Below are 12,996 nucleotides of genomic sequence, written 5' to 3' on the forward strand. Positions count from 1 at the left end.
GGGAGAAAGTGCCCCCTTAACGGCGCCCATGGTTATGCCGCGGAGAACTCTGGGGCGACGAGTCGTGTGCGGCACTTCTGAAGGGTCTCCAAGACAGATTTCACACGTGTCCTGTTGGTTTTACCTGGGTTTCCCGAAGACTTTCCCGACGAATGTCGGCACAGTTCCCGCTGAAGTCGGCCCAGGACTTATACTAACCCCCCTGTCCCCCACTCCTTTATGCTGTTCTCTCTCAATCTGCCCACGTCTGTACGCCGCTCATAGCCACAGCTGCTTCGCGGCGCTACCCGGATTTTAGGTACTATATTTCTGTGACATGTAGGGTCGAACATCAAACACGTTGTCTCTGCTTCATGTATGTCTACCCCCTCGCCTCAAACGGCTGAGTCTTCCTTCTAAAATTCTGGAAAATTTCATCCAGGCAGTGTTTCCCAACCGGGGTTCCGCGAGCCTTGACGTCCTGAAGTTCCATGAAGAGGATACTGTTCAGCAGCAGCGAGTGTAATTTGACCGCTTACCAAGACTCGCTCTCGGAGAGCCTGGTTATATCGAACAGTGCTCGACATCTGATCGTTGGCATTGGAATTGACATCGATATCGCCAAGATTGACGGGACCAGCACAGGACAGGACAGGGCCAAATTGCCACAGCTGACGGTCATTGCAAGCGCAGTGGCGCCAAGACTCGTCTTCACCGGTTCGCTCATCACGCAACTCAACCCTACAGTTTCTCCCCGCTACGCTTTTGCTGTTCTCTTGCGTTTCAGAGGCGTTACAAATGCTTGGAAAGTCATGGGTACTTCAGGGAAACTTCAGAGCGACTTTCCTGTTCACATGGACTTGGGATTTACAAGCATCAGCGGTAACCCACAATACGTTGTCTGCGGGGAGTTATTGTGAAACAGTTGAATGAATTCATCGAGTCAGACCCGTTTATAGGCTCTGAATCCAGCAAACCTCAACAACATCTTATGGAGTGATAGATAATTAAATTAAGTATAATTAAACATTTAAATAATCTGTTACACAGAACAAAAATTAGTTACTTTTACAGCATATCTAGCTCGCCTCACCCCACTTCTATGCATAGTTGCCCCAGTGCAGAAGGTGCCTTGAGGTCGCGCTGGCAAGATGAGGGGTTCCCTCGAATAACGTAAGTTGAGAACCACTGATCCCAGCTAGATATTTCCCTCTTACTGTCCCAGATGTTTTTGTTTGTGCATCGCATAGTTGGCTTATTTTTCCCATCTCCCTTACACTGTTCTTGATGTTTTTCTTCCTGCTTTATTTTCGTCCCAAGTTGACAACGTATCAGTCAGAGGCCTCGTATGCCATTTTGTGTCGACGTTCAGATATACAGCATGGTTCACCTAAACCGTTAAAAAATGGTTATCAAATTAGCGATTCTCTTTCTTTCAGTTATCACCACTGGATAGGGTGCGTTTTTCGCAATGGAATGGACTTTTTCCAGTTGTTTTCCTTGGACGCTTTAAGACAAATGTCAGCACAGTTCCCTGTGAAGTTGTCCCAGGACGCACGGTTCCCCCCGCCATGATAGACGTGACGTTGCCCGCCTAAGCGTGCAGACTCGAGCTAGCTGTTCCATCATCATCCGCTACCACCTTTTTCGAGCACGCGTCTCCGCACCCACTTGCAAGCGGCCGCCATGTTAGATAGGGTGGAATATGTACGTGAACGTTTGACGCCGAGACTTGACTGTGATTTGTACGCTTCCACTCTTTCCACCTGTTTTTTTCTTTGGAGTTTGCTGCACGGTCAACATTATCATCAGGGAAGGGTAACGAAGGTATTTTTGTTACAGTTTCCATTTTCGTTACTGCTATATTTTCGTTTCCGTTATCCGTTTCTGAAACCAGCCTTTCAATTTTGTTCCCGTTACATTTCCGTTACTGTTTCTGGTAATGGAACTGCTGCTACAGAGCTCTCCAGTCCGACTCTTTCGGCATCCCGTTTTGCCCAAGTGCTGCTTCGGTGTCACGCGTACGCACAAGTAATTTTCCTGCGTTGGGATGCGATTATCTTGCAAGATTTTTAAAAAAACGTATGAACATGTCTTCAGTACTCGGAGTCCAGCAATTCAAGAAGGGCGTGACCTTCATCCAGTGTCGCGTTCATAAGTGGACGCTCTCAGTAGTAAATACTACTGCTATAGCCATGGTGAAGTAAAAAAAAGTAAAAAATAAAGAACTAAAAATTGTAGGCTGTCATCCTCGTGCTATGGTGGAGTATAGTCATGTGTTGATGTCATGGACTTATGAGGACTGGGACGACGTAAGTGAGGAATGCGCCCCTCGAGGTCCAATATTGCGCATTGTTTCCATGCTCTCGTGCAGTATTTCGAGCATTACAGGGAATGGAGCAAACAAAACACAAAAAAATTCAGTGGCGATTTAGCGGTAAATACGAGAGAAATGAATCAGTAACCGCCTTTTGTGGTCCATACTTGACTTCGTGGTATCCACTTCCAGTCTAAATCCGACTTCCGGTTGTCCGTATCTCGTCTATACTTGACTTCCGGTTGTCCACCTCCAGACACTACTTGATTTCCGGTTTGACACTTTCAATTGCTATATGTAAGTCCATTTAATTAGTCTCAATTTCAATTACCCTGTAATTACCTACCTGAGGTAATCTTGAATTATCTTTAGATATATTTACTTTCCTTAATTAAATGCTAATTCATTACCTACCTGCATTAACCTCTTACTCTTAATTACCTTCCACTACTTCAATTTCAAATCCTTTGCCTCCATCTACATTTACCCTCTTGTATCCCCTTTGCATGTCCACTTACACCGCTGTATCGGTGAGGCTTCACCATCTCACACACGAACACACACACACATATATACAGCTTTTCCATTTTGACACTCCTAATGCTAACGCATTAAAATAAAATTAAGAGTCATTCAAATATCATAACACAACAGGAATAGCCATTAACCGAATTCAATACCAGATGATAATTTTTCAGTTCCTGTTTCCGGTAATGGAGGACCGTGGTATGCGTTTCCGTTATCGTTACCATATCCAATTTCAGTAATATACCATTTGTTTCTGTTACCATTACCTTTCCCTTATCACTGCCATGAAAACGTGGTGTCTGACATTCCTCTGCAAGGGCTGACACGAACATGGAAACGGTATTGATTTGACAAACTTACGAGTTCAGTTTAAAAGTAAGTGCACAAGAAAGTAACGGGGGGCAGAGACTTTACTCGGGCAAGCAGCATTTTGTATGACTGTACGCAGTATCTCAAATATGCTAACTGTTTCAATGCTGCAAACCAGAGCACACTGTTGCACGTTCTCCCACACAGGCCCAAGCTCTCATGTTTCTTTCTTTTTCATTTTATTAACAGTGGCTGCAAACCAGTCAAGGTTGCAGTATTGTGGCTCCTCTCCAACCAGTGTGAATGTACGACACTTCATATCTCTGTGCCAACGTTTTTCACATGCACCGCTAAGTGACGTTTCAGGCTGCGAGACTGTGCAAACTGAGCTTGACAACGCTCGCACTTGTATGGTTTCTCCCCTGTGTGTTTCTGAATGTGAAACTTGAGGCTCTGGCTCGCTGCAAACGCTGTGGGACAGATGTGGCACTTGTACGGTTTTTCCCCCGTGTGCGTTTTCATGTGACAATTGAGTCCCTGAGGGCGTGCAAATGTTGCGGGACAGAGTTCACACTTGAGCGGCTTCTCACCCGTGTGTATTCGCGCATGATACGTGAGCGCTATTGGCTGGGAGAACGCTGCGGGGCAAACTTCACACTTGTACGGCTTTTCTCCGGTGTGCGTTCGCATGTGAAATTTCACACCTGCGAGCTGCGCGAATGCGGACGGGCAGAATTCACACTTGTACGGCTTCTCACCAGTGTGGATGCGCGCATGCTTCTTCAGGTTCCCACGGTTTATAAACGCTGCGGGGCACACTTCACACTTGTACGGTTTTTCACCAGTATGTGTTCGCACATGTTCTCTCAGGGTTATCTGCTCCACAAATGCCGCTGGACAAAGGTGGCACTCGTGCGGCCTCTCGCCAGTGTGTCTACGCATGTGACGTTTCAAGTCCCCACTTTGAGCGAAGGCAGAAGGGCAAAGTTTACACTGGTGTGGCTTCTCTCCCGTGTGGAACAGAATGTGGCATCTCAAGTTTCTAAGGATAGAAAACGCAGCCGGACAACGGTCACACTTGTGTGGCCTCTTCCCCGTGTGTGTTCGCGTATGATGCTGCATGCTGTTTTTCGATGCGAATGCTGCCATGCACTGCTGGCATTTGTAAGGTTTTTCACCTGAGTGACGCACCATGTGACGGTCAAGAAGGGTCGCTGTTACAAACTTGGATGAGCACACTTGACACTCGTGTAGGCTGTGTCCAATGTGGAGCTTTGCATGCTTCGTCAACGTCGATGCACTGGTGAATGATGCAGAACACGTTTCACACACAAATGTTTTTTCCACGTGCGTAAAAAGATGAAGCTCGAGGTTGCAGTTGTTAACAAATGCAGCCGAGCATCTGTTGCATTTGAACATGCTGCCTGTGGCAGCGTCCTCCTGATTTAGTATTGAAGGTCCGCCTTCATGAGGTCCCGAGATCGCTTGTGCTGTGTGAATACTGTCGCTCAAAGAGCCGTTAGCAATAGCTGAGCACCCAGCTGCTGAGGGAATTGTTGAGCAACTTCCGCTCGAGGCGTCACTGGAGCCTCGAGGGTCCTCCATAGTTTCACCAACACATTCGCGTAGAGTCTGAAAAGGCAAAGGAATGAGAAACGGATAAATAAATTTGTAAGCGTTACATACAGAACCATAAAATTCATCAAAGTGAGGCGCACTCCAATATTCTGGCAAGGCTTAGCAAAATCATCTGCACTTGGAGCATGGTTTGGCTTTCGTTTGGTTGCTTTGTGCTTCCACATCAATCTCCATACTTAAAGCCACAAACAGTGACATCACAAAATTTACAACTATCAACAAGTTGGCTAGACAGAATAGCAACAGGCGGAGATACGATGTGCAGAACACCTATGTACAGAAAGTATCCTTAGCACAGCAGTATACATCAAATATGCTATGAGCATCAAACCACAGTGTAAGAAGAGAGAGGTGTCCAGGCGGCTCTTCTCCATCAATCGAATTACTGCTCGGGCTTCTGTATTGTGCCGATAGATGGTGCTGAGCAGAAGGGGTGCTGCTCTTGGCCAGTGCGAGAGAGAGAGAGATTATGGTTTTAATGGCACAAATGGCCAGTGCGTAGCGGGTTTAATCTCCCTTGGACAGGCGTTGACGAGGCTTTAACACTTCAATATACATAATTCTCTGTAGCAATAGGCTTTTGTGCCAACAATACTGATTTTGTAACACTTCAGTGGCACGAATTAACCAGTATCACCGATCTTGTGGCTTGTGTGCAGCCAATGATGTCGAAGTGGAGTGGAAGGGAGTGCCATTGATAAATCTTGGAGTTTCAGTTCTGTTATCTGCTGTGTTCACATGGTTCCGTTCATGTAGTGTGCAATGAAAAAAGTAGGCTGGCACAATGCTTAACTAGACTATGTGCGTACAATGTCTTAACATGCCCTGAAAATAACGACTCTTGCACAGCTTGTACCTGCCACGACAAACTGGGCACAGTACTTCTTTGCAAATATCATCCTCCCTTGCACCTCACTTTTCCAAGTCATATGCAACAGGCATGAAACATGTTGAACCACTACGCAGAGATCCACAGTCACAACGAGCAGGAGGTTACCAAGACAGGTGCTGCGCCCAGCTGATGTGGGCAACGGCGATACAATGAATGTGACGAGTACACGGTCTGTACCTTCTTACGTGTTGGAGACCGATGGTGTCTGGGGGCCACATATTCAAATTTACTGGTTACCTGCAGGGTAGTAGCAACCATGTGCAAGGCAGTGCATCACACCTCCTCGTACGGGCAATGCATGTGCATGCGTTAAAGGTTCTTGTGCAGTAAAACTTGTTTGCATTTAGCTTGTTAGGTCATTTAAGATCATTCACTGTATCACTACATTTGCTATGTTTGTAGTTTACAGTTTCTTACTATACAGGGTGTTCCATGAAAAACCCCTGCTGAATAACTTGTGAACAAGTGGCGCTATCGAAGAAATTTCTTTTCTGTAAAGATCCTTGGAACATCAACCATGAACTGAGTAGTGAGCTGCTCATTTGCATACGCTCACTAATTAGATAAACATCTTAACTTTTAAATTTTACTTCACACACATACGGAACCTCTGTTTTACGCATCAGGACCTTCAGCAAAAAATATTGCATGAAAAAAAAAAACCCATCGACACTTAGTGATTTTTCCTAGTAATTAATCGGTTTTGGTTTATATATTTCTTGCACGGAGCAGTGCACCAATGCGCTCTTTGGATCAGCTATCCGGCTACCAATTTCGTGTTCATCCGCCTGTTCACGCAAGGGGGCGACGGAAGATTAGGAACAGCCGTAAAGGCCAGTTCTCACTTGCCGACGCCCGACGCTGCGTCGTGTGCAGGCGGCGGAAGTAGGGGCGCATTTCCGCCACCCCATCAGCGCGCACGATTTTCATGTTCCCACCACAGTGGCATTCCGTCGTCCAAAGCAGACGAAAAATCAGGAGGCGTGGCCTTTCTGTGTCACCTAATTGGTCGCCATCTATCGTTCTCGTCAGCTCTCGCCGACCTCGTGAAAAAAGTTTGGCATGGCAAGTTCTTTGGCTCGATGTCTATCCTGTCTCTACGCTGGAAATGCACATGTAGTTCCGCCGTCCGTTCACGACGTCGCGTCGGGCGTCGCCAAGTGAGAACTGGCCCTAAGAGACGCTTTGATATTCCTTCTCAAAGCGACTGGTAAACAGCGCTGGCGGTTCTGTAGGCGAGATAGCGTGCTCTTATCATGGATGATGACGAATGTGCCGCGAGTGATGTGAACTAGTGGGTACACTCTTAAAAATTAACTACACCACAAAGCACGCTCCTAGCCGACCATCATCCCGAATGACAACGTTCTCGCCCGATTTCTTGAAGACTGGAGGCGGGGCCTTTCTTTTTGTCCTTATGTACGGCATCATTGGTACAAAAAAAAAAAAAAGCTTACGCCTCTCATACTTATCAAATCCAGGGAGAGAGCGTTGTCATCCGGGATGATAGTTGGCTAGGATTGTGTCATGTGGTGAAGTTCATTTTTAAGCTTGTAGAGAAGGAGAAGGAAGACGAAAGCGTCTCCTGCAGTCTTGCGGCTGTTCCTTATCTTCCATCAACCCCGTGTGTCAACCAGGTGGATGGACACGAAATTGACAGCCGGATAGCTGATCCAAAGAGTGCATTGGTGCACTGCTCCGCGCAAGAAATATGTAAACCGAAACCGATTAATTACTCGGAAAAATCACTAAGTGTCGATGCGTTTTTTTTTTCATGCAATATTGTTCGCTGAAGGTCCCGATGCGTAAAACAGAGGTTCCGTAAGCGTGAGAAGTAACATTTAAAAGTTAAGATGTCTATCTAATTAGTGAGCATATGTAAATGAGCCGCTCACTACTCAGTTCATGGTCGATGTCCCAAGGATCTTTACCAAAAAGAACTTTCTTCGATAGCACCACCTGTTCACGAATTATAGAGCCAGGGGATTTTCGTGAAACACCCTGGATATAACCGGTCATTTCCCAAATAATTTCCCACTCCCTTCTAGCTGCGAGCATTCAAAGCATCCTCCAGTTAGTGAACTGTGCAACACACCCCCTGCCTTTACTTCACTGTGCTTCAATTTGACTTCAACCTGACTGCAGGGAACATCACACTGAGCAACTGCCCACTGCAGAGTTTGGCACTTGTCCCGTTCTTGTTGATAGCACACTCACAAAAGGTCACATAGAACGTCATGTATTCCCATCTGGGTGAGTGCCTTACCAACTGGGAGTCTCAGTAGTCACACCACAAACAGCTGACACTCATTGAAACTACGCACTCTACACAATGGTACACTTTACAGCTCCAATCAGAGCTGCCAGAGGCCAAATTACACCTGGAGCACGAAGCTTATGCATATCGCTTACACCTGTACTTGACTGGGACATTTTCAAGACAGCGTTTCTCTTTGACTCACATTGTGACACTCACCACTGGTTGCACCAATCTCGGCTCACCAGGCCCCTCCAACTAGTGTAGCTCGTTGCTTGAGCTCCCTCAAAGCGAGTTCAGCCGAGGTAAGCCCTCAACTGAGCGTTACACCAAGTATTATGCTCGCTCAAGCCCGTCACTTTCAGTAACCTAGTTCAGCCTAGGGAATCCTAGGGACCTTTGTTTGTCTGCATTGAGAGTCACGTGCTAAAGGCATTTTATGGTCACATGACCACATAACTCCTGGCAGCGGAACTTCATGACTGTCTCTGCATTGTAGTACAACAACACAATAACCAACACACAACAACGTATGTGAGCTCTCTCTCTCTCTCACGGAGGATACATCTTTGTTATGTTTTGCCGTCTAGTGACAGCATAGCAAATTACAGCCACACGAATATGCAGTACAGAAAAGAACGCTGCAGCAATGCCTACTGCAGCTCAATAAATAATAAATGTATGCACACACAGTAATAAGCAACAGAAGTATTTATTTCACGGCAACAACACAACTCGGTAGAACTTACCATAATGATCTGCACTTGTGCAGCTAAACTTTTTCGTAGGCAAGAAGGCGATTGATTGATTGATTGATTGATTGATTGATTATGTGTTTAATGGCACAAAGGCAACAAAGGCCAAAGAGCGCCAAAACCATGGTGAGTGTGTCGGAGATGATTATGGGAAAGATGATGTGAGAGAGAGTGTGTGGTAGTTAAAACCTATCTACAGGTATGGGGTATGAGCGATGAGCGATGAGATTGACCAGGATAAGAGAGAGAGGGGGATGACGATAACAAGCGAGCATGGCAGTTAAAAGCTATCTACAAGTGTGACAATGAGATATTTACATGAGGAGTTCGGTGATATTGGATAAAAGCGGAGCAATGCTTATCATCTACATCTGACTAAGAAACCCACACGTGGTCAAAAATTTGATTACGTTATCAAACGGCACAAGAGGGGTGTCACCCAGTAGAAGGGCTGGGTGGAGTAGGACATGGTATCTGTAGAATGCGGTGAAATACTGTTGGCGTTGGTGTTCGAAGTGAGGGCAGGATGCCAGTACGTGCAAGACAGTCAAGCTGTCACCGCAGTGCGCACAAGCTGGCAGATCCTGACCTCTGAGTAGGTGGTGATGCGTGAGCCATGTGTGTCCAATCCTCAATCTCGCGTAAAGAACTTCGGATGATCTGTTGATGTGTTCAGTCCGATGCGGGGGGGAAACATGTGGCTGTGTGAGGTGTAGCTTGTTACTTTCTTCAATGTCCCACTCCTGCTGCCACTGTGTGCAGACAGCTCTCTTTAACACTGGCAGGATGTCTTGGTAGGGTAGTCCTAGAGCTGACTCCTCTTGTGCCAACGCTCGCCGAGCCTCACGGTCGGCTCGTTCATTCCCCGGGACCCCAGTGTGGCTGGGGACCCAGCAGAGACAGATTGAAAAGCCTCGGGAACAAAGTTGAGTCGCAAGCGCTCGTACTCGCTTGACGAGGTGATTCTTGGTGTCATAGCATGAAAGCAGCGCACGCACAGAGCTTAGCGAATCGGAATAAATTACTGAATTTTGAAGGTCGTTTTGTTGAATGTGCCGCAGAGCCAGGAGAATCGCGTAAAGCTCTGCGGTGAAAACTGTGGCGTTCGTGTTCAGGCGTGCCGTCACAATGAATCACCTTCAAGGGCAACGGCCGCCACACCATTGCTTACTTTAGTCCCATCAGTGTAGATTGCATGGTGGTTCCCGAAGTTATGGTGAATCTCCAGGAATTCCTGGAGAATGACAGTGTGTGCAGTGGACTGTTTGTCAAACTGTGTCATTTTTAAATTTGATTGTATTAGATGTCTCTGCCAAGGCGCAGCATCGAGGACTGCCTGCTGCAGGGGAACGCCTGAGGGGCTGAATCCCACACGGGAACTCGCCGCCTGCACACGAAGCGGGAACGAGGGTGCAACAGAGGGCTTTGCAAGGAAGAGTCGCTCCAGAGCGGGGTTCACACTAGAGTGTACAACTGGGTCATCGCACTGGCATCTGTACTTTAGCGCAGCCTTCACATGTTCAAATTGTCTCCGTCTCTCGAGCGACCATTCATTGCCCTCAACATACAAACTCTTCACAGGGGACGTCCGGAAGGCACCGGTGGCGAGTCTGATGCCTTCGTGGTGGATGGGGTCCAACACCTTCAATGCCGAAGGCCGCGCCGAGCCATACACGACACTCCCGTACTCAATTACTGAGCGCACAACCGAGTCATAGACCCGCAACAGTGTGACTTTGTCTGCTCCCCACGATCGACGGGGAGTATGTTGGAGGATTTCAGGCACTTCTGTTTTATATAATTTATGTGTGGCACAAAAGACAGCTTCTTGTCAAACACCACCCCCAGAAATTTTTGCTCATCAGAAACTGGTAGTGTGTTGCCACCGAGGAGCAGCGAGGGCTCAGCAAATGTGCCTCGCCTCCTCGTAAAGACAACACACGCTGTCTTTTGTGTGGAAAACCTGAAGCAGTTTTCATCAGCCCACTTAGATAGACGGTTGATCGTGAGTTGCACCTGCCTCTCAGCTGTTGAAAGAGTTGATGCCGAGTAGGAAACCTGCACATCGTCTACGTAAAGGGAGTACTGGACGCCAGGTGGGATGGCTCTCGCTATCGAGTTCATTTTCACAACGAATAGCGTAACGCTCAGCACAGACCCCTGTGGAACCCCGTTCTCTTGTACAAAGACGTTAGATAAAGTGGAGCCCAGACGGACACGAAATTTTCTATCCCTGAGGAAATTCTCAATGCACCTGTACATGCACCCTGTGATACCACATGCGTGTAGATCTTGCAGAATCCCGAAGCGCCATGTGGTATCGTATGCCTTTTCGAGATCAAAAAACACGGATACGCAAAACTGCCCACGAACAAAAGCCTCTCTGATTTTTTATTCTAGGTGGAGTAGGTTGTCCTGGGTGCTCCGGCCGGAACGAAAACCACTTTGGTGTTTGTCAAAGATGCCTGCCTCTTCCAAAACATATACGAGCCTTGCATTCACCATGCGCTCAAAAGTCTTCCCAAGGCAGCTGGTTAATGCGATGGGGCGATAACTAATAGCAGCAGACGGGTCTTTCCCTGGCTTGAGAACCGGAACCACTTCGGCTAGCTTCCAGGACAACGGAAGAGTTCCTTCTCTCCAAACACGATTAAAAAAGTGGAGTAAAATTTGTTGCGACTGGGGTGTTAAATGCTGCAACATGTCATAGTGTATGCTGTCAGGGCCGGGTGCAGTGTTCTTTCTTGCCTGTAAGGCTCTCTGAAGTTCATGTGCGTTGAAGGGCACATTGTAAGGTGCTGTATCTTGTTTAGGTTGTTTAACAATGCGTTTTTCAGCAACAGCTTTGTGTGACAGGAAACGCTGGCTGTAATGGGAGGAGCTAGACACGTGTTCAAAGTGTCCGCCAAGTACGTTAGCCTGTTCCTCCAAGGACGTACAGGGAACGCCATTGTGTGAAAGACAAGGCACAGTAAATCCTTTGTATTTCCCGGAGATCTTATTGATACGGTCCCACACAACTTTGGCCGGAGTTCGCGAGTTCAATGTACTCACAAACTCCTTCCACGTGTTGCGCTTGGCCTCCTCCCTTGTGCGTTTGGCTGCAGCACGCTTCCTTTTGTATTGGATCATGTTTTCAACTGTCGGGTATCGACGCAAACGAGCCCACGCCTTTTGTTGTTCCTTGCGCGTCCGTTTACAGTCGTTGTTCCACCAAGGCTTTGAACGCTTGGGCAGAGAGGACGACGTCTTGGATATGGATTGTGTAGCAGCATCTATTATCGTGTTTGTTATGAGTTCATTGGCCTCGTCGATACTGATGTTGTCAATGTTGTGTAGGGTTAGGTCAGCCAGCACGCTGAACACCGCCCAGTTCGCGTCCTGCAGCCTCTAGCGGGGTTTTCACGTACACAGCACAGCATCGTCACACTGATACTCGACCCAAGTTGGAAAATGGTCACTGCCATAGGGATTTTGGATCACGTGCCACTACAGATAGAAGGCGAGGTCACATCAAAACATCTTTCAGGAGAGTATGTAATGCAGTCATCAGTGATAAGTGATAATACATATGACGCAGTAAGATAGTAAGTAAATTACGCTTGCACAGTGGCTACTGTCGGCTTGGGCGAATGCGGACGAACAAAGAATGACATTGAAGTGAAACACTGGTTGAGTGGTGCACTCAACGAGTTCCATGCAAGCCGGCCGAGATGGTTGGATGCTCCTAAGCTGTGCCTTCACACTGTTTCTAGTTGTACTCCAGTGTACAGCTTCGAACAAAAGTTTACGGAACACAGCACTGGCGTATTTGTTCATCGGATCCACCCGTATCCGATTCAGAAATCCGGAAGAGGTGATCAGATATCCGGAAGAATCTCCGGTTGAATATGAAACGGCTACTCTAGCCATCTCTCACTGTCTGTGTCTGCTCCTGTTTGCCGCTAGGGTGTCGTCCCAATGATCAAATGTGATACTTGAGTGTTCCATAAACTTTTGTCCCAAGCCGTACGACATTATTTTACTGCTCTTAAAGGGATGGTCACATCTGGAAACTCATCTATGAAGCAGATACCGCTATGTTTGGCAAATGGCAAATTTTTATACCCTAAAGTGCATAGATATTAAAAAAACAAGTTTTATTTTCAAGATGAACACTGCTTCAACGACTGTAGAAGCTCCAACAGCGTGACGTCGCTCCCCAAGCAGAGAGTGAGAGTGCAGAGCTCAGAGGAGGATAGGCACCATCCGGACACCTGCGCACTGTTTGTCGCGAAATATACCCCAACTTACGACTGATCAACCCCTTGTCGTCGCGGCT

At 47.2% G+C, this 12,996-nt stretch overlaps 1 protein-coding gene across 8 annotated transcripts in view; it reads right to left on the bottom strand.

Annotated features, from left to right (window-relative positions):
* Positions 1–3,221: 3,221 nt before the first annotated feature.
* Positions 3,222–12,996, bottom strand: part of LOC135388379 (zinc finger protein OZF-like) — a 201,478-nt gene continuing 191,703 nt past the window's right edge. For 6 of the 8 annotated variants that reach the window (XM_064617918.1, XM_064617932.1, XM_064617928.1 and 3 more), the window contains one exon: positions 3,222–4,765. In XM_064617918.1, coding sequence (XP_064473988.1) covers positions 3,449–4,765 — 1,317 coding nt within the window. In that variant the 3' untranslated portion in view covers positions 3,222–3,448. The remainder of the gene's footprint in view (positions 4,766–12,996) is intronic. The other 2 variants (XM_064617929.1, XM_064617930.1) reach the window with 2 other exon arrangements.

Source organism: Ornithodoros turicata, chromosome 3, assembly GCF_037126465.1.
Source record: "Ornithodoros turicata isolate Travis chromosome 3, ASM3712646v1, whole genome shotgun sequence".
Lineage (NCBI taxonomy): Eukaryota > Metazoa > Arthropoda > Arachnida > Ixodida > Argasidae > Ornithodoros > Ornithodoros turicata.